General features: G+C 43.4%; 1 protein-coding gene across 6 annotated transcripts in view; it reads left to right on the top strand.

Annotated features, from left to right (window-relative positions):
• The window catches only part of LOC134351819 (protein MTSS 1-like), a 275,762-nt gene that overhangs the window by 179,169 nt on the left and 75,051 nt on the right, over window positions 1–21,542 (top strand). For all 6 annotated transcript variants that reach the window (XM_063058552.1, XM_063058551.1, XM_063058553.1 and 3 more), the window contains exons 5-6: window positions 9,403–9,494; window positions 10,273–10,347. In XM_063058552.1, coding sequence (XP_062914622.1) covers window positions 9,403–9,494; window positions 10,273–10,347 — 167 coding nt within the window. The remainder of the gene's footprint in view (window positions 1–9,402; window positions 9,495–10,272; window positions 10,348–21,542) is intronic.

Here is a 21,542-nt window from a genome sequence, read left to right as displayed (position 1 = left end):
CACCAGTCCGGCCGAGATAAACCTCTCGCGCCCTTCCTGGACTTTTTCAGACCTGTCCTTCCCTAGCGGTTCGCTTAACAGCTCAATACAGCCATTCAAAATTTCCGCTTTTCCTTTCCCCGTCTCCTTCCTTGGGGCAAAGCACCTGGACGCAAAGTGTCCGACTTTCCCACAATTATAACAGACGACCCCAGGAGACTTCCTACCAGACTGCTCCCGGTCTACCTTATCCTTTCCACTAGTCCCCGGCTTACTTTCTGACTTTTCCGGCGGACTCTCCCCGCCGTCCTGACTACCCTTCTGGTAGCCTTTACTCGGGGCAACCTTCATTTTATGCGTCAACGCATACTCATCCGCTAACTTAGCAGTTGCGGCTAACGTGGCTGCCTCTTTCTCATCGATGTAGGGTCTCATACCCTCAGGGACACAACCTTTAAACTGCTCAATCAGAATCAGTTGCAGCAGTCTGTCATAATCCCCCTCTACCCCCTTTGAGGCGCACCAACGCTCACAATATGTTTGCATCTCACGAGCAAACTCCAAATACGTGCGGTCCCACCGCTTCCTCGCATTCCGGAACCTCTGCCGGTATGCCTCCGGGACCAACTCATAAATCCTGAGGATGGCCTCCTTCACCACCTCATACTTCTGGGCATCTTCCGCAGATAAAGCGGAGTAAGCTTGTTGGGCTTTCCCTTTCAGTACACTCTGAAGTAAAACAACCCACTTATCCCTCGGCCAGTCCTGACTTATAGCCACTTTTTCGAAGTGGAGAAAGTACCGATCCACATCGGTATCGTCAAATGGGGGAACCAGCCTAACCTCCTGGGTCGCCCGGAACCCTCCACCTTGGTTAGGCACGAGCCCCTGCTCGGCCCTTATCTTTAACTTCTCCAGCTCAAATTCCCTTTCCCTCTGTTTCTCCTCTCTCTCCAACTGTCTCTCTCTCTCTTTCCTTTCCATCTCTTTCTCTTTCTCCCGCCTTTCTAACTCTCTCTCCTGCCTTTCTAACTGCTTCTCTTCGTGTTCTAACTGCCGTACCCGGAACTCGTGCTCGAGTCCCAATTTTTCAAGCTGTACCTGTACCGCGTCTCCAGCAGGTTTTTCAATAGACACCTCCCCCAGCTCACCTTGGGGAAACACACCTTTAGATACATAGTGCTCTACAATAGCTCTGTGTATCTCCTCTCTCCTCATTGTCGACTTCACCTTAGCAAGATTCACCCGTTTGGCCACAGCTATCAATTCCGATTTCCTGGCATCCTCTAATGCCTCCAAGGTCGGCGCCTTTATAAATTCCTCAACCTCCATTTCTGCTGTTTGTCTTTTCTTTCTTTCGGGAATTTTAACCCAATCAATTTACTCCGTCCCAAATTTAGCGTTCAAAATCGCGGACGAGAACCCCACTTATGTTACGTACCCCGTAACTGGGTTGCCAAACCAGCAGAAATGGATCACTCAGTTGGAGTCTGGAGTACTAGAACTAAGAAAGTTTTATTAAAGAAACAAGCAACACAGTAATCGAAAGGATAATAAATGCAACAGTTCAGTGATGATAAACACACATGTGCACAGAAGTAAGATAACAGCATCAGTCAAGCTCTATCGTTGTCTAGGGGTAAATGACCAATTTCAAAATGACTCAAAGTTCAGTCCAGTTAGTAGTGCACAGTAATCGTTGCCATGGCGATGGACAAGGTGGGGGAAGAGAGACAGATAGAACAGGAACAACTCATCATTCAGCACAGCTTCACTCACAGACCAGCGAGATGGCTCACAGACCAGCGAGATGGCTCACAAACAGCTTTTGGGCGGGTCCTTGGTGATGTCACCTGAGGTCACCGACTGTGACCCCTCCTCCAGATGCGGTCGATCCTCTGCAGTGAACCCGGCACCCAGGCAAGGGCGGACACACACCGGGTTCCCGCTGATCGTACCTTTCCACCCTTGTCGTTGTCTGGCACTTCTCACCCACTCGTGAGAGGCGCACCGCTTCCAGGGTCTTGTTACCTCGGGTGGCGTGTGTGTCTGTCTTAGCGAACCTGTCCCTTTTTATCCCCCTGCTGGGGTATCGCCTGTCCATCACTTCAAACAGTTCAGGGTTCAAAGGGGGGAGCCGCTCCAGACAGCTCTCTCTCCCACATCCCTTCATTACACATCTCCAGACGCTGCTCCATTGTTCCTTATCTCTCCTTCCCCTGAGGGCAGGTGGCAGACCAACTGCTGGTGCCACTGATGCTAGCCCAGGCCAGCAAACATCTTAATTTTATGTGTATTCTCGTAACAACAGCTAACACTGCCGCCCAGCTTCGTGTCGTCCGCAAACTTGAAGATGCTGCATTTGATTCCCTCATCCAAGTCATTAATATATATTGTAAACAACTGGGGTACCAGCACTGAGCCTTGCGGTACCCCATTTGTCACTGCCTGCCATTCTGAAAAGGTCCCCTTTATTCCCACTCTTTGCTTCCTGTCTGCCAACCAATTCTCTATCCACATCAATACCTTACCCCCAATACCGTGTGCTTTAAGTTTGCACACTAATCTCCTGTGTGGGACCTTGTCAAAAGCCTTTTGAAAATCAAAATATACCACATCCACTGGTTCTCCCCTATCCACTCTACTAGTTACATCCTCAAAAAATTCTATGAGATTCGTCAGACATGATTTTCCTTTCACAAATCCATGCTGACTTTGTCCGATGATTTCATCGCTTTCCAAATGTGCTGTTACCACATCTTTGATCTCTAGCAGTTTCCCCACCACCGATATTAGGCTAACCGGTCTATAATTCCCCGGTTTCTCTCTCCCTCCTTTTTTAAAAAGTGGGGTTACATTAGCCACCCTCCAATCGTCAGGAACTAGTCCAGAATCTAAAGAGTTTTGAAAAATTATCACTAATGCTTCCACTATTTCTTGGGCTACTTCGTTAAGCACTCTGGGATGCAGACCGTCTGGCCCTGGGGATTTATCTGCCTTTAATCCCTTCAATTTACCTAACACCACTTCCCTACTAACATGTATTTCCCTCAGTTCCTCCATCTCACTGGACCCTCTGTCCCCGACTATTTCTGGAAGATTATTTATGTCCTCCTTAGTGAAGACAGAACCAAAGTAATTATTCAATTGGTCTGCCATGTCCTTGCTCCCCATAATCATTTCACCTGTTTCTGTCTGCAGGGGACCTACATTTGTCTTAACCAATCTTTTTCTTTTTACATATCTATAAAAGCTTTTACAGTCAGTTTTTATGTTCCCTGCCAGTTTTCTCTCATAATCTTTTTTCCCCTTCCTAATTAAGCCCTTTGTCCTCCTCTGCTGAACTCTGAATTTCTCCCAGTCCTCACTTTTTCTGGCTAATTTGTATGCGTCTTCTTTGGAATTGATACTATCCTTAATTTCCCTTGTCAGCCACGGGTGCACTACCTTCCTTGATTTATTCTTTTGCCAAACTGGGATGAACAATTGTTGTAGTTCATCCATGTGATCTTCAAATGCTTGCATTGCATATCCACCATCAACCCTGTAAGTGCCATTTGCCAGTCTATCTTAGCTAATTCACGTCTCATACCTTCAAAGTTACCATTCTTTAAGTTTAGAACCTTTGTTTCTGAATTAACTATGTCACTCTCCATCTTAATGAAGAATTCCACCATATTATGGTCACTCTTACCCAAGGGGCCTCTCAGGACAAGATTGTTAATTAACCCTTCCTCATTGCTCAATACCCAGTCTAGAATAGCCTGCTCTCTAGTTGGTTCCTTGACATGTTGGTTCAAAAAACCATCCCGCATACATTTCAAGAAATCCTCTTCCTCAGCACCCTTACCAATTTGGTTCACCCAATCTATATGTAGATTGAAGTCACCCATTATAACTGCTGTTCCTTTATTGCACACATTTCTAATTTCCTGTTTAATACCATCGTCAACCTCACTACTACTGTTAGGTGGCCTGTACACAACTCCCACCAGCGTTTTCTGCCCCTTAGTGTTATGCAGCTCTACTCATATTGATTCCACATCCTCTCGGCTAATGTCCTTCCTTTCTATTGCATTAATCTCCTCTCTAACCAGCAATGCTACCCCACCTCCTTTTCTTTCATGTCTATCCCTCCTAAATATTGAATATCCCTGAATGTTGAGCTCCCATCCTTGGTCACCCTGGAGCCATGTCTCTGTGATCCCAACTATATCATATTCAAAGAGCGTAGAGATAGCCCAGGAAATTATAGACCAGTGAGTCTGACCTCAGTGGTTGGTAAGTTGATGGAGAAAATTCTGAGCGGCAGGATTTATGAACATTTGGAGAGGCATAATATGATTATGAATAGTCAGCATAGCTTTGTCAGAGGCAGGTCGTGTCTTATGAGCCTGATTGAATTTCTTGACAATGTGACTAAACACATTGATGAAGGTAGAGCAGTAGATATAGTTTATCTGGATTTCAGCAAGGCATTTGATAAGGTACCCCATGCAGGGCTTATGGAGAAAGTCAGGAGGCATGGGATCCAAGGGGACATTGCCTACTGTGGCAAGCCAGTTCTGGATCCACAAAGGAAAGAGTGGTTGAGACGGGTCATATTCTGCATGGAGGTCGGTGACCAGTGGTGTCCCTCATGGATCTGTTCTGGTACCCCTACTCTTTGTGATTTTTATAAATGACCTGGATGAGGAAGTGGAGAGATGGGTTAGTAAATTTGCTGATGACACAAAGATTGGGGGTGTTGTGGATAGTGTGGAGGGCTGTCAGAGATTACAGCGGGACATTGATAGGATGCAAAACTGGGCTGAGAAGTGGCAGATCTTCCATATGAAGAAAGACTGGATGAACTAGGCTTGTACTCGTTGGAATTTAGAAGATTGAGGGGAGATCTGATTGAAACGTATAAAATCCTAAAGGGATTGGACAGGCTAGATGCAGGAAGATTGTTCCCGATGTTGGGGAAGTCCAGAATGAGGGGTCACGGTTTGAGGATAAAGGCGAAGCCTTTTAGGACTGAGATTAGGAAAAACTTCTTCACACAGAGAGTGGTAAATCTGTGGAATTCTCTGCCTCAGGAAACAGTTGAGGCCAGTTCATTGGCTATATTTAAGAGGGAGTTAGATATGGCCCTTGTGGCTAGGGGGATCAGAGGGTATGGAGGGAAGGCTGGTGCAGGGTTCTGAGTTGGATGATCATCCGTGATCATAATAAATGGTGGTGCAGGCTCGAAGGGCCGAATGGCCTACTCCTGCACCTATTTTCTATGTTTTCTAACCCAGACAAGTGTGAGGTGGTTCATTTTGGTAGGTCAATTATGATGGCAGAATACAGTGTTAGTGGTAGGACTCCAGGCAGTGTGGAGGATCAGAGGGATCTTGGGGTCCGAGTCCATAGGACACTCTGAGCTGCTGCGCAGGTTGACTCTGCGGTTAAGAAGGCATACGGTGCATTGGCCTTCATCAATCGTGGGATTGAGTTCAGGTGCTGAGAGGTAATGTTGTATGCAAAAGTTTGGGCACCCCAGTCAAAATTTCTGTTGCTGTGAATAGCTAAATGAGTAAAGGATGACCTGATTTCCAAAAGGCATAAAGTAAAAGATGACACATTTCTTTAATATTTTAAGCAAGATTACTTTTTTATTTCCATCTTTTACAGTTTCAAAACAACAAATAAGGAAAAGGGCCTGAAGCAAAAGTTTGGGCACCCTGCATGGTCAGTAACACCCCCCTTTGACAAGCATCACAGCTTGTAAAAGCTTTCTGTAGCCAGCTAAGAGTCTTTCAATTTTTGTTTGGGGTATTTTCGTCCATTCTTAGAACCATAGAAGATTACAGCACAGAAACAGGCCTTTCGGCTCTTCTTGGCTGTGCTGAACCATTTTTCTTCTTAGTCCCACTGACCTGCACCTGGACCATATCCCTCCATACATCTCTCATCCTGTCCAAGTTTTTCTTAAATGTTAAAAGTGAGCCCGCATTTACCACGTCATCTGGCAGCTCATTCCACACTCCCACCACTCTCTGTGTGAAGAAGCCCCCCCCAATGTTCCCTTTAAACTTTTCCCCCTTCACCCTTAACCCATGTCCTCTGTTTTTTTCTCTCCTAGCCTCAGTGGAAAAAGCCTGCTTGCATTCACTCTATCTATACCCATCATAATTTTATATACCTCTATCAAATCTTCCCTCATTCTACTACGCTCCAAGGAATAAAGTCTTAACCTATTCAACCTTTCTCTGTAACTCACTTTCTCAGGTCCCAGCAACATCCTTGTAAGCCTTCTCTGCACTCTTTCAACCTTATTAATATCTTTCCTGTAATTTGGTGACCAAAACTGCGCACAATACTCTAAATTTGGCTTCACCAACCTCACCATAACATTCCAACTCTTATACTCAATACTTTGATTTATAAAGTCCAATGTACCAAAAGCTCTCTTTACCACCCTATCTACCTGTGACGTCACTTTTAGGGAATTTTGTATCTGTATTCCCAGATCCCTCTGTTTTACTGCACTCCTCAGTGCCCTACCAGTTACCTTGTATGTTCTACCTTGGTTTGTCTTTCCAAAGTGCATACCTTCCTTGCAAAAGGCTTCTAGTTCTGTGAGATTCTTGGGCTGTCTTGTATGCACTGCTCTGTTGAGGTCTATCCACAGATTCTCAATGATGTTTAGATCAGGAGACTGTGAGGGCCATGGCAAAACCTTCAGCTTGCGCCTCTTGAGGTAGTCCATTATGGATTTTGAGGTTTATTTAGGATGACTATCCTGTTGTAGAAGGCATCCTCTTTTCGTCTTCAGCTTTTTTTTTTTACGGACGGTGTGACGTTTGCTTCCTGAATTTGCTGGTATTTAATTGAATTTATTCTTCCCTCTTCCAGTGAAATGTTCCCCGTGCCACTGGCTGCAACATAAGCCCAAAGCATGATCAATCCACCCCCGTGCTTAACAGTTGGAGAGGGGTTCTTTTCATGAAATTCTTCACCCTTTTTTCTCCAAACATACCTTTGCTCATTGTGGCCAAAAAGTTCTATTTTAACTTCATCAGTCCACAGGACTTGTTTCCAACATGCATCAGGCTTGTTTAGATGTTCCTTTGCAAACTTCTGACGCTGAATTTTGTGGTGAGGGTGCAGGAAAGGTTTTCTTCTGATGACTCTTCATGAAGGTCATAGTTGTGCAGGTGTTGCTGCACAGTAGAACAGTGCACCACCACTCCAGAGTCTGCTAAATCTTCCTGAAGGTCTTTTGCATTCAAATGGGGGTTTGGATTTGCCTTCTAGCAATCCTAAGAGCAGTTCTCTTGGAAAATTTTCTTGGTCTTCCGGACCTCAACTTGACCTCCACCACTGTTAACTGCCATTTCTTAATTGCATTATGAACTGAGGAAACGGCTACCTGAAAATGCTTTGCTATCTTCTTATAGCCTTCTCCTGCGTTGTGGGCATCATTTATTTTAATCTTCAGAGTGCTAGGCAGCTGCTTAGAGGAGCCCATGGCTGCTGATTGTTGGGACAAGGTTTGAGGAGTCAGGGTATTATTAAAGCTTTAAAATTTGCATCACCTGGCCTCTCCTAACAATGACTATGAACAAGCCATAGCCCTAACAGGCTACTTAAGGTCTGAGACCTTGGTAAAAGTTATCTGAGAGCTCAAATCTCTTGGGGTGCCCAAACTTTTGCTTGGTTCTCCTTTCCTTTTTTTCACTCTAATATTGTACAAAACAAAAATAATACTATAAATCTAAAAATAATAATAAATCTTGCTTAAAATGTTGAAAAGAATGTTTCATCTTTAACTTTATGACTTTTGGAGATCAGTTCATCTTCTACTCACTTAACTATTCACAGTAACAGAAATTTTTGACCAAACCTTTGCATGCCACTCTATATAGGGCCCTGTTCAGACCCCACTTGGAGCATTGTGCTCAATTCTGGTTGCCTCACTTCAGGAAGGATGTGGAAACCATAGAAAAAGTGCAGAGGAGATTTACAAGGATGTTGCCTGGATTGGGGAGCATGCTTTATGAGAATAGGTTGAGTGAACTTGGCTTTTCCTCCTGGGAGCAACGGAGGATGAGAGGTGATCTGATAGAGGTGTGCAAGATGATGAGAGGCATTGATCATGTGGATAGTCAGAGGCTTTTTCCCAGGGCTGAAATGGCTAACACGAGAGGGCACAGTTTTAAGGTGCTTGGAAGCAGGTACAGAGGAGATGTCAGGGGTAAGTTTTTTGCACAGAGAGTGGTGAGTGTGTGGAGTGGGCTGCCGGCAATGGTGGTGGATACGATAGGATCTTTTAAGAGACCCCTGGATAAGTACATGGAGCTTAGAAAAATAGAGGGCTATGGGTAATCCTAGGTAATTTCTAAGGTAAGGACATGTTCGGCGCAGCTTTGTGGGCCAGATGGCTTGTATTGTGCTGTAGGTTTTCTGTGTTCTAAATTTGAGAAATTGATGTTCATGCCATCAAGTTGGAGGCTACCCTAACGGAATTTAAGGTGTTGTTTCTCCAACCTAAGTGTGGCATTATCCCGGCAGTGAACGAGGTCATGGATGGACATATCAAAATTGGAATGGGATCTGCAGGAATCGCTCCCTACATGATTCCCTTGTCCATTCATCCCTCCACGCTGATCTCCCTCCTGAAAGCGGAATAAGTACTTCACCTGCCCCTACACCGCTCTCCGCAGTACCATTCAGAGCTCCAAACAGTCCTTCCAGGTGAGGCAATACTTCACCTGCGAGTCTGTTGGGGTCATATACTGTGAGTCAGTGGCCACCCATTTTAGTTCCACTTCCCATTCCCATTCCCATTCTAATATGTCCATCCATGTCCTCCACTGTCGGGATAAGGCCACACTTGAGTTGGAGGAACAACACCTTATATTCCGTTTGAGTAGCCTCTAACCTGATGGCATGATCATCAATTTCTCAAACTTCCAGTAATGTCTCCACCACTGCTCCTTCACCATTTCCCATCCCCTTGTCCCTCTTCCATGTTATCTCCTTGCCTGCCCATCACCTCCCTCTGGTGCTCCTCCACCCCCACCCTTTTCTTCTTCCTTCCATGGCCTTCTGTCCCTTTTACCAATCAACCTCCTAGTTCTTTGCTTCATCCCTCCCCCTCCAAGTTTCACCTATCACCTGACATTTCTCTCTCTCCTTCCCCCACCTTTAAAACCTCAGTTTTTTTTTTCTCCAGTCCTGCGGAAGGGTTTCGGCCTGAAACATTTCCAAATATGCTGGCTGGCCTGCTAAGTTCCTCCAGCAATTTGTGTGTGATAAATGGCAAGTAGTGTGTGTATTGTTATTACAATACATGCCTTGATGTTAAATGAACTCACGTTTAAAATGTAGCGTTCTTCTTGTCTTAAAAAAAATTCCCTTGCTAAGTTTAATGCAATTTTGTTAATCTAGAGCTTTGATCGATTGCCTGATAAATCCGCTGCAGGATCAAATGGAAGAATGGAAGAAAGTGGTTAATCAGCTTGACAAGGACCATGCAAAGGGTACACTTAATCAAAGATTCATTGCTTTAAGTTGTAATTTGAACAAACAATTTGTTAAAAAGAAGTTTGCCTTTTTGAAACAAAATCTGCAGCAATTTACTCTAGTTTTGCAAATAATTTAAAATAAATGTTTTCCCTTGTTGGATCTTGATTCTTGTGTGATCCAAAGATTTTTTGAAATAAGGCATAAAATGTTACTTACGGTCATTCTATCAAGTTCAAAGTAAATATAACAAAAATAAGATTCCAGTGGTAGCAATTAACCTATAAAATAGCCAGGTTCGAGTGACATGACACTTGCTACTGAAAACTAAGAAGTTTCTGGAAAAATACAGAAGCAACCATATCTTAATTGCTGGAATACTCACTGACCAATTAAATATACAGTATATAGGTAATTATATAATAAAAATAAAGCAAGCATGGGAAAGTTAAACTACAAGAAAAATACAAGAAAAGTAACAATTTTACACCCTAATCCAACATGTTTGAAAGTCAGTATTTATTTGTGTTCAGAGGAAATGTTAGTAACAGTGAGCCAGGAAAGTGTTGATGTATGGTATTTTGTATACAGATTACAAATTGGTCCTGGTTTTCGTAATGCTACCCACCTTATTCTTCTCTCTTTGATTATGATAAAAGTATATTCAAGGTGTAAATTCAAGATGTATTTTGGATTTACTAACCTGACTTGTGCATCAAAATATAGAAATTGTTTCAGTAGTGAACGCAATATTGCAAAATGTAGATCTTGACAGTAGTTTCCTTTTCTTTAAAGAATATAAGAAAGCTCGTCAAGAAATCAAAAAGAAATCATCTGATACATTGAAACTTCAGAAAAAAGCAAAGAAAGGTACTTGATTTCAAAATTTGCCAATTTCTCTCTTTACAGACATAGAAATGCATTGGGTGTTTCATTTTATTATGGCAGAGGAAGAATCAGTTCCTAACACAGCCACAGACAGCAAGTCAGGCAGCATCTATGAAAATAAATGGACAGTCAACATTTTGTGCCAAAACCCTGCAACAGGATTGGAAAGTAAGAGAGAAGACACCAGAATGAATAAGTGATATGGGGGGGTGCAGAAAGGAGAACAAACTAGAAGGTGTAGCCAGGTGAGAGGGAAAGGTAAAGAGCTGATAGGAGAGGAGAGTGGAATATAGGAGAAAGGGAAGATTGAGTGTCACCAAGGGGCAGTAATAGGCAGGTGAGAAGAGGTAAGAGGCCTGAGTGGGGAATAGAAGAAGAGGGCAGGGGAGGGGAAAAGGAAATCAAGTGACCAGAAAGAGAAATCGATTTTCATGCCACCAGGTTGGAGGGAACCTAGACAAAATATGAGGTGTTGCTCCTCCGTCCTGAGATCTCTGAGGGTCGCCTCATCGTGGCAGAAGAGGGGGTCATGGATGGACCGACATGTCAGAATGGAGATAGGAATTAAAATGGTTGGCCACTGGAAATTGCACTTTTTGCCAGATGGAGTGGAGATGCTCAATAAAGCAGTCCCCTAATTTATGCTGGATCTCACCAATATAGAGGAGGCCGCTTTGGGAGCACCAATACAATAGAGGACCCTAACAGATTCACGGGTGAAGTGTTGCCTCTCCTGGAAGGACTGTCTGAGGTGTGAATAAAAATGAGAAAGGAGATAAATGAGGAGGTGTAGCATTTCTGTCATTTATAGGAATATGTGTCAGGAGGGGCGAACGGACAAGGGGATCACAAAGGGTGTGATCCCTGCAGAAAGCAGAGAATTGTGGGGGGGGGGAAGTAAAGTGGTGTTTTGTGGTATGAGCCTTTTGAAGATGGCAGAGGTTGTGCAGAATGGTGTGTTTGATGCAGAGGCTGATGGAGTGGTAGCTAAGGACAAGTGAAACTCTCTCCATATTAAGACAGTGGAAGGAGGAATGAGGGCAGGCATCCAGGAAATGGAAGAGATGCAGATGAGGGCAGCATGAATGGTGGAGGAAGGGAAACCCTGCTCTTTGAAGAAGGGAGGCATCTCTGATGTCCTGGAAACAAGGGAGCTGAGAAAAGAGATTAACATTTTTGCAGGAGACTGGGTGGGAAGAGATATAGTCAAGATAGCCTTGTGAAGGGGTTGGTTTATAAAATGTGTCAGTAGACTGTTTGTCTTTAGAGATGGAGACAGAGAACTAGGAATGAGGTGTCAGAAATGGACTAAGTGAAGTTAAGGGCCGGGTGAGAGTTGGAGGCAAAGTTGATGAAATTGACAAGTTCGGCATGGATGCATGAAGTAGCACCGATATAGTTGTCAATGTAGTGTAGAATTCAACAGTTCCTGAAACAATGAGTGTGGATCTTCAGGCTCCTGTACCTCCTCCCTGGCGATGGTAATTAGAAGAGGGCATGTCCAAAATGGTGAGGGTCTTACATGATGGATGCCACCTTCTGGAGACACTGCATTTTGAAGATTTCCCTCAATGGCAGGGAGGATTGTGCATGTGATGGAACCGACTGAATGTAAAACCCTTTGAACCCTCTTACTGTCCTCTCCTTTAGCACCAAATGCCAGTCAGAAATTATCTCCACTGTACATCTGCAGTGACGACATGAGGACTACTGTTCAGTACGATGGCAGCTCATCAGAACCCTTCGCTATTCATAGTGGAGTGAAACAAGGATGCGTGTTGGCCCCAGCATTATTCGGCATCTTCTTCTCTATGCTATTGAATCACACATTTGGGACGTTGACAGAAGGCATCTACATGCACACCAGGTCTGATGAGCGGCTGTTCAATCCTGCGCTCCTGAGAGCAAGAACAAAGGTGCGAAAGATCTTAATATGTGACATGCTCTTTCCCGATGACACTGCTATAACCTCGCACACCAAACAGCAACTACAAACTTTGCTTCTCTAAGGCATGCAAGGACTTCGGGCTTACCATCAACCTAAAGAAAACAAATGTCCTTGCCCAGAACATAGTGGAGACATCAGTCATTACCATCGACAATTACGATCTAGAAGTGGTCCACGAGTTCACATAACTGGGGTTGACCATTAGCAACACTCTCTCCCCCGATGCTGAAATCAATAGGTGTATCGGCAAAGCAACATTGATCCTTGCTCGACTCTCCTCACGGGTCTGGGAGAATCCGAAACTCGCTACAAAGACCAAGATTGCCATGTACAATGCATGCGTTATCAGCATGCTCCTGTATGGTAGCGAGACTTGGACCATCTACTCCAAATAGGAGAGGGAACTCAATAGTTTTCACCTGCGCGGCCTTTGCTGCATCCTTGGCATCACCTGGACAGACAAAGTCCCAAACTCTGTGGTCCTCTCCCGTGCTGGTCTTCCCACTATGTTCACGCTTTTAAGACAATGCAGACTGCGCTGTCCGTCGTATGAAGGATGGCAGACTGCCAAAGGACATCCTCTACAGAGAACTAGCAACAGTCAAGAGGAACGTTGGTAGACCCCAGCTTCGCCTCAAGGACCTCTGCAGGTGTGACATGAAAGCCTTAAAAATCAACACAGAGTGCTGGGAGGATACAGCAGATGACTGCAACAAATGGCGAGGTACTCTTCAGCAACACCTAGGACAAGGTGAAAGAGTGATCCTGAGTCAGTTTGAGGAGCAGAGAGCACAGCGGACAACAATTCCACGATGCCCTACACATGCAGCAACTGTGGCAGAGCCTGACATTCCAGGATCGGCCTCAATAGCCACAGTCGATGCTGCTTGACAAACCAGTGACTACCAGAGGCGCAGTACCCATGGTCGACCGTGACTGACGGGGACACACACACACACACACACACACACACACACACACACACACACACACCCACCCACCTCTGCAGAAATTTCCTAGAGTTTTTGGTAACATACTAACTTGTCAAATAGACTTTATCTTTTGTAAAACAGTGTTGACTGTCTTGTAATTTTCTAAATGTCTTGCTACCACTTCATAATGGATTCCAGCATTTTCCCAGTGACTGAAATTAGAACTTACTTGCCTACCGATTTTTGTCCCCTTCCTTAGTTATGTTATTTACAGTCTCACAATCCTCTGGGGCCTTCAGAACTAAGCATTTTGTTTTTGGATAGGTTATACCAATGCATGTACTTCCAATGTAGCCACTACCTTAATATTCCACCATGCAGACTTATCAGGTTCAGGAGACTTGTCTCAATTGGACAGGGTTTTAATTATACATTTTCTAGGAAATAATATGACAGAACCTGTACAACAGGTCAGTGCAAAGTCTCTTCAGTTACCTTTGTCCAATTCTAAACTCTGTTTTTGAAGGGGAGCTGTTGGAGCTGTAATGAAATTTGTTTCTGTTTTTGTGTCAAAGCTGCTTGCATTTCTTATATTTCAAATGAATTATATACAGAGTAAAATTTCTTTAGTTGTAAACCATGTGTCTTATCACAAAGCATGTTCAAGAATTTTTGAAAAAACATACAGAATCTGAAATTAGTATTTGAATAAAATATTTTTGGAAGAAAAAGTGTTTTTGCCTTTCATAGATCATATTTCTCCTACTCAAATTATCAGGCCAGACTCCCTAAAGATTCTTGTTTTGTTTGAAAGTCAAAGGGTAGGATGTCTGTTCAATTTTCTGGAAGTTAATGTTTGAAGATTGTGGATCCTCTCACCGCTATGGGCAGAAGTTCCCACTTGCTTCAAAAAGGCAACAATTATGCCAGTCCCTAAGAAGAATAATGTGGGCTGCCTTAGTGACTATCGCTGGGTAGCATTCATATCGACAGTGATGAAATGCTTTGAGAGGTTGGTCATGACTAGACTGAACTCCTGCCTCAGCAAGGACCTGGACTCATTGCAATTTGCCTATCACCACAATAGGTCAATAGCAGACGCAATCTCAATGGCTCTCCACACAGACACCTACGTCAGCATTTAATACCATCATTCCCACTATCCCGATTGAGAAGTTACAGAACCTGGGCCTCTGTACCTCCCTCTGCAATTGGATCCTCGACTTCCTAACTGGAAGACCACAGTCTGTGCGGATTGCTGACAACTTATCCTCCTCGCTGATGATCAACACTGGAGCACCTCAGAGGTGTATGCTTAGCCCACTGCTCTGCTCTATACATACGAATTACTGTGTGGCTACGCATACCTCAAATGCCATCTACAAATTTGCTGATAATACAACCATTGCTGGTAGAATCTCAGATGGTGATGAGAGGGCATACAGGAGTGAGATATGCCAACTAGTGGAATGGTGCCGCAGCAACAATCTGGCTCTCAAAGTCAGTAAGATGAAAGAGCTGATTGTGGGCTTCAGGAAGGTTAAGATGAAGGAACACATACCAATCCTCACATGGGTTCATAAGTGGAGAGAGTGAGCAGCTTCAAGTTCCTGTGTGTCAAGATCGCTGAGGATCTAACTTGGTCCCAACATATCAAAGTAGTTATAAAGAAGGCAAGACAGCGGCTATACTTCATTAGGAGTTTGAAGAGATTTGGCATGTCAACAAATACACTCAACAACTTCTATAGTTGTACTGCAGAGAGCATTCTGACAGGCTGCATCACTGTCTGGTATGAACGGGCTACTGCACAGGACCGAAAGAAGCTGCAGAGGACTGTAAATCTTGTCAGCTCCGTCTTGGGCATTAGCCTACAAAATATGCAGGACATGTTTAGGGAGCGGTGTCTCAGAAAGGCGGCATCCATTATTTAGGACCTCCAGCACCCAGGGCATGCCCTGTTCTCACTGTTACCATCAGGTAGGAGGTACAGAAGCCTGAAGGCACACACTCAGTGATTCAGAAACAGCTTCTTCCCCTCTGCCATCCAATTCCTAAATGGACATTGAAGCTTTGGACACTACCTCACTTCTGTTTTAATATTCAGTATTTCTGTTTTTGCATGTTTTTTTAAATCTATTCAATATACGTAATTGATTTACTTGTTTATTTATTATTATTAAGTTTTATTTTATTTATTATTTTATTTCTCTCTGCTAGATTATGTATAGAATTGAACTGCTGCTGCTAAGTTAACAAATTTCATGTCACGTGCTGGTGTTAATAAACCTGATTCTGATACTCAACAGTTTCATTTCTTAACCACATTCCAAGTCATTAAAGATAATAGACAATAGGTGCAGAAGTAGACCATTCGGCCCTTTGAGCCTGCACCGCCATTCTGAGATCATGGCTGATCATCTACTATCAATACCTGGTTCCTGCCTTGTCCCCATAACCCTTGATTCCCCTATCCATAAGATACCTACCTAGCTCCTTCTTGAAAGCGTCCCGAGAATTGGCTTCCACTGTCTTCTGAGGCAGCACGTTCCACACCTCCACAACTCTCTGGGAGAAGAAGTTCCTCCTCAACTCTATCCTAAATGACGTACCCCTTATTCTTAAACCATGCCCTCTGGTACTGGACTCTCCCAACATCTGGAACATATTTCCTGCCTCTATCTTGTCCAATCCCTTAATAATCTTATATGTCTCAATCAGATCCCCCCTCAATCTCCTTAATTCCAGCGTGTACAAGCCCAGTCTCTTTAACCTCTCTGCGTAAGACAGTCTGGACATCCCAGGAATTAACCTAGTGAACCTACGCTGCACCTCCTCCACAGCCAGGATGTCCTTCCTTAACCCTGGAGACCAAAACTGCACACAATACTCCAGGTGTGGTCTCACCAGGGCCCTGTACAAATGCAAAAGGATTTCCTTGCTCTTGTACTCAATTCCCTTTGTAATAAAGCCCAACATTCCATTAGCCTTCTTCACTGCCTGCTGCACTTGCTCATTCATCTTCAGAGACTGATGAACAAGTACTCCTAGATCTCTTTGTATTTATCCCTTACCTAACTTCACACCGTTCAGATAATAATCTGCCTTCCTGTTCTTATTCACATTTCTTATAACCTCACACTTATTCACATTAAACACCATCTGCCAAGTTTCTGCCCACACACCCAGCCTATCCAAGTCACCTTGAATTCTCCTAACATCCTCATCACGTCACACTGCCACCCAGCTTCGTATCATCAGCAAACTTGCTGATGTTATTCACAATGCCATCCTCTAAATCATTGACGTAAGTCATAAACAGCTGTGGTCCCAATACCGACCCTTATGGCACCCCACTAGTCACCGCCTGCCATTCCGAGAAACACCCATTCACTGCTACCCTTCGCTTTCTATCTGTAAACCAGTTTTCTATCCATGTCAATATCCTCACCCCAATGCCATGAGCTCTGATTTTACCCACCAATCTCCTATGTGGTACCTTATCGAATGCCTTCTGAAAGTCAAGGTACACCACATCCACTGGATCTTCCATGTCTATCTTCCTGGTTACATCCTCGAAAAATTCCAGTAGATTAGTCAAGCATGATTTGCCCTTGGTAAATCCATGCTGGCTCGGCCCAATCCTATCACTACTATCAAGATATGCCGCTATTTCATCTTTAATAATGGACTCTAGCATCTTTCCTACTACGGATGTTAGGCAAACAGGGCGATAGTTCTCTGTTTTCTCCCTCCCTCCTTTCTTAAAAAGTGGGATAACATTAGCCATTCGCCAATCCTCAAGAACTGATCCTGAATCTAAGGAACATTGGAAAATGATCACCAATGCATCCGCAATTTCCAGAGCCACCTCCTTTAGTACCCGAGGATGCAGACCATCTGGACCTGGGGATTTGTTAGCCTTCAGTCCCATCAGTCTACTCATCACTGCTTCCTTCCTAATATCAATCTGTTTCAGTTCCTCTGTTACCCTATGTCCTTGGCCCATCCATACATCTGGGAGATTGCTTGTGTCTTCCCTAGTGAAGACAGATCCAAAGTACTTAATAAATTCGTCTGCCATTTCTCTGTTTCCCATAACAATATCTCCCAATTCATTCTTCAACGACCCAACATTGTTCTTAACTAAAGATGTTGCGGTGAAGTTTTAGTGTGTGGTACCCTGCAAATAAACCAAGGACACTTGATATAATATGTATAATACTGCGTTTATTTTCAACTTGTAAGATGTGTGGAAGAAATTCCTGCATTGATTTTACTTAATTTCATGAATATTATGATGAAGATAAATGTATTGGAGCAGACCTTCCACTTCCTTTTAAATTTCCAGTCTCGTATATCTAGACGGTGCTCCTCGGTTGTATTAAAGAGGGCAGTACAAAGGCAGCTCTTGACTCATTAGGATACAATCCCTCCAAGTGAAATTGGCCAGCTGTGCTGATTTTAATGGCAGAGCCCTGCTGCTCTGGAATCCTTTGGTGCAGCACTATCTCTGGCATTCTGCTAAATGGGAAACTGCTGCAGACTTTACTCAGGGTGAGCACATTCAGGCACATCGGGTGAATCCATGTTTGTGGGTTTGGCTTCAGCTCTGAATCAAAGACCGCTTATTTACACTTTGTTTTTGTGGGTTGCAAGGTGCTTAACAAGAGTAGTTTTGGAACTGCTCTCTAGGCTCCCCACGAATGATACTTAAGTTCTTAAAACCATCCTTAATGCTCTCGCACTTTGAACAGTCATCAGTCAGAGATTCACTTGCCTTGATATCCATTCTCTCAAGGTGGCTTTGAGCACATCTTTGAATCTTGTCCTCTGTTTGCCTGGTAATCTCTTCCCATTGTAGAGCTTGGAATTGACAGCCTAACCATTGCAAACCATTATATTTGAATTGTGCACTTCAGGAAAATGCATTGGAAATGTGTATTTGGATTTGACTTCTGCAAACTTCAACATCATAATGTTCTCAGCTATAAAAGCAAATTTTGGTGTGACTCATTTCTGTACCAGTGTGTTTTTTATGGAATGAGAATAGTAAATTTTGCAATTAAACTATTTGCATGAAGTTGCAGTTCAGGAACATAGAACAGTACAGGCTCTTTGGCCCACGATACTGAACTGACATTTTAACCTATTCCAAGATCAATCTAACCCTTCCTTCTTACATACCTATCTTAGAGACTTTTAAATGAAGCTAATATATCTATCTCCACCACCACTCATAACAGGGGTTATCACTTTCTGCATGAAAAAACCTACAGTACCTCTGACATTCCCCTCCTCCTCCCACAGCATTCTTTCCTCCAATCGCCTGAAAAGTAACACACACAAAAAATGCTAGTGAACGCAGCAGGCAGCAGGCACAAAGTGTCTCGGCCCGAAACGTCGACTGTACCTCTTCCTATAGATGCTGCGTGGCCTGCTGCATTCACCAGCATTTTTTGTGTGTGTTGCTTGAAATTCCAGCATCTTCAGATTTCCTCATGTTTACCTGAAAAGTAAATCCTTTTGATTAGCCATTGCCACTCTGAAGAAAAAGGTGCTAGCCGTCCAGTCTTTTTATGCCTGTTGTCATCTTGTACAGCTCTATCAAGTGTCCTCGTATCCTCCATTCCAAAGAGAAAATCCCTAGTTCACTCAACCTTTCTGTATAAAATATGCTGTTTAATCCAGGCAGCATCCTGCTAAATCTCTTCCGTACTCTCTCCGAAGCCTCCACATCCTTTATATAATGAGGTGACCAGAAATGAACACAGTACTACGTGTAGTCATACCAGAGTATTGTAGATCTGCAACATTACCTTGCAGCTTTTAGATTTAACACACAGTATGCCTTCTTAACCACCCTTTCAACTTGCTCTGCAACTTTCAGGGATTTATGGACTTAAAACCCCCAAGATCCCTCTGTTTCTCCACATGCTAAGATTCCTGCCATCAACTTTGTACTCTGCCTTCAACTTCAACCTTCCAAAGTTTATCACTTCACACTTTTCAAGATTGAACTCAATCTGCCACTTCTCTACTCAGCTTTATATCCAGTGTCCCTTTGTAACCCAAACAACCTTTTATGCTATCCATAACACCACCAATTTTCATGTCATCTGTAAATTTACAAAGGTAGTTACCCCTCTACTTCTCCCATCTAAGTCATTTATAAACATCACAAAGAACAGGAGTCCCAGAACAGATTTTTCCGGAACACCACACGTTACCTGCCTACAGGCAGAATGTTCTCCATCTATAACAACCCTCTGGCAATTTGGAATCCATACATACAGGTTTCTCTGGATCCCATACCTCCTGACGTTTGAATGAACCATGGGAAACCTTGTTAAATGCCATATTAAAATCCATATACACCACATCCACCACTCTATGTTCATCAGTTTGTTTTGTTACTTCTGCAAAAATAAGTCAATCAGGCTTGTAAGGTGCGACCTGCCCCTCAGAAAGCTATGTTGACTCTCCCTAATCAGATTATGCTTCCTCAAATGCTCATAAATCCTGTCTAATAGTTTGCCCAACACTGATGGAAGCTTCTGGTAATCTTCTGGTATGACTGTGACAGCGAGGATGCAAAGATCATTGCCAATGGTGTAGCAATCTCTTCCTTGCTTCCTGTAGTAACCTTGGATATATCAGATCCAGTCCTGGAGACTTATCTTTCCTAATGTTTTTCAAAAGTTATGGGACTACCTCTCTTAACTTCAACATGTTCCAATATACTAACCTTGACCTCACATATGTCAAAATCAAGCAAAGTATTCATCAAGGACCTCCCTACCTCCTCCAACTCCATGCCCATGTTTCTTCTTTTATTACTATTCAGTTCTACCCTCACCCTAGTCATCCTTCTTGTCTCTTGTTCCTTTAGCATAAAATCTCTTCTTTGTAGAAACATTGCCAGTAGCATCAACATTGTTTGTCTTTCTCGTTCTTTTTCCCATTGTGATTTCAAAATGAAACCGCAGGTGTAGATTCCTTTCAGTATACTGAATTGGCTTAGTGTGCATTTGTCTTTCTAAACTAATTTGAGAAATGAGTATCTTAGCTCTGTACCAAATTGATAAGTTAGATCAGTGATTCTCAAATTGTTTTTTGGCCACGGCTCCCTTAGGAGCTCTTCTCAGGTTCCAGGGCCCCCCTTTCAAACAGGGATACAACACGAACAGATAGACAGAAAATCATTTATTATTGAACACCAAGAAAACTTGAAGCCAGGGATTTTTTCCTTGGTGACTTCTTATGCAGTAATAAACACTTTTCACAACCTGCCTTAACATATAATATATCCAAACACATATACTTTAAAGTTACTAGGCTAAAAAAGGCTTAGCAAGACACGCTGATCTTTGGAGAATAAACTATGATGAAAATGGATGTGAGAACCCTTGATTGAATGCGTTGACGTGGTGCAGTCTGATTCGCAACAGACTCTGAAGTGAGGCTGTGTGGGAGGAGCTTAAGCAATGAATTTACCAGGTGCACCGAATTCAAATGGTGTGTTGGAAAGATATTATAAATTTTAAGGGAAACTATTAACTCCAATGAAGGTTGCTGCTTGGATATTTCATCAGTTCAGTTCCCAGGGCCCCCATAAACCCTTGGGGCTCCCCTTCTCACAGTTTTCAGTCAGTGGCCCCCTTCAAATGTGCCATATGGCCCCCGTTGAGAATGGCTGAGTTGGATTATTTAGTAGGGGAAAAGCAGATTAGCTCAGATCCAAGGGATGGCCTCGCTGTGTTTTAAGATATCAGCTGGAATTTCACTTGTCCTAGACAGTCACAAGTGTAGGAAATAGATCCATTTGGGGAAGCTTGAAGTCTTCCTTTGGCGCTAGAACAGAACTGATGACACTACAGTCAATACACAACGCTGGTTGTTTTGCACTAGCAGATTAAGACAGGAAGAGAAGGAATGAGTAACTACCAGAAGGATAGGAAAAAAGAATGGGATCTTTGTTCTGAATACTGATGAGGAAGTCAATTCCCTTGTGAAGTGCATTCAGGGTCTCCTTGCACCTTTCTGTTGTTTGATGAGGGAAGAAGAATCAAGAGTCCAATAGTTATGAGGGACACCAAAGTTAGGGAAGCAAGAGCAGCATATGGACATTATTGTAGAGTAAATGTATTGTCTTCCTGGTCCAAGTTGAAGGCTGCTACTAATGAAGAAGATACTGCAGGAGGAGGATAAGCCATCAATGATACGTTAATCTAGGCCAGGGGTTCCCAATTTGGGGTCCATGGTTAATTGTAGGGTTCACGGCATAACACATCTAG

The sequence above is a fragment of the Mobula hypostoma genome, chromosome 9 (assembly GCF_963921235.1).
Source record: "Mobula hypostoma chromosome 9, sMobHyp1.1, whole genome shotgun sequence".
Classification (NCBI taxonomy): Eukaryota; Metazoa; Chordata; class Chondrichthyes; order Myliobatiformes; family Myliobatidae; genus Mobula; species Mobula hypostoma.
This window is presented reverse-complemented; position numbering and strand designations above follow the sequence as displayed.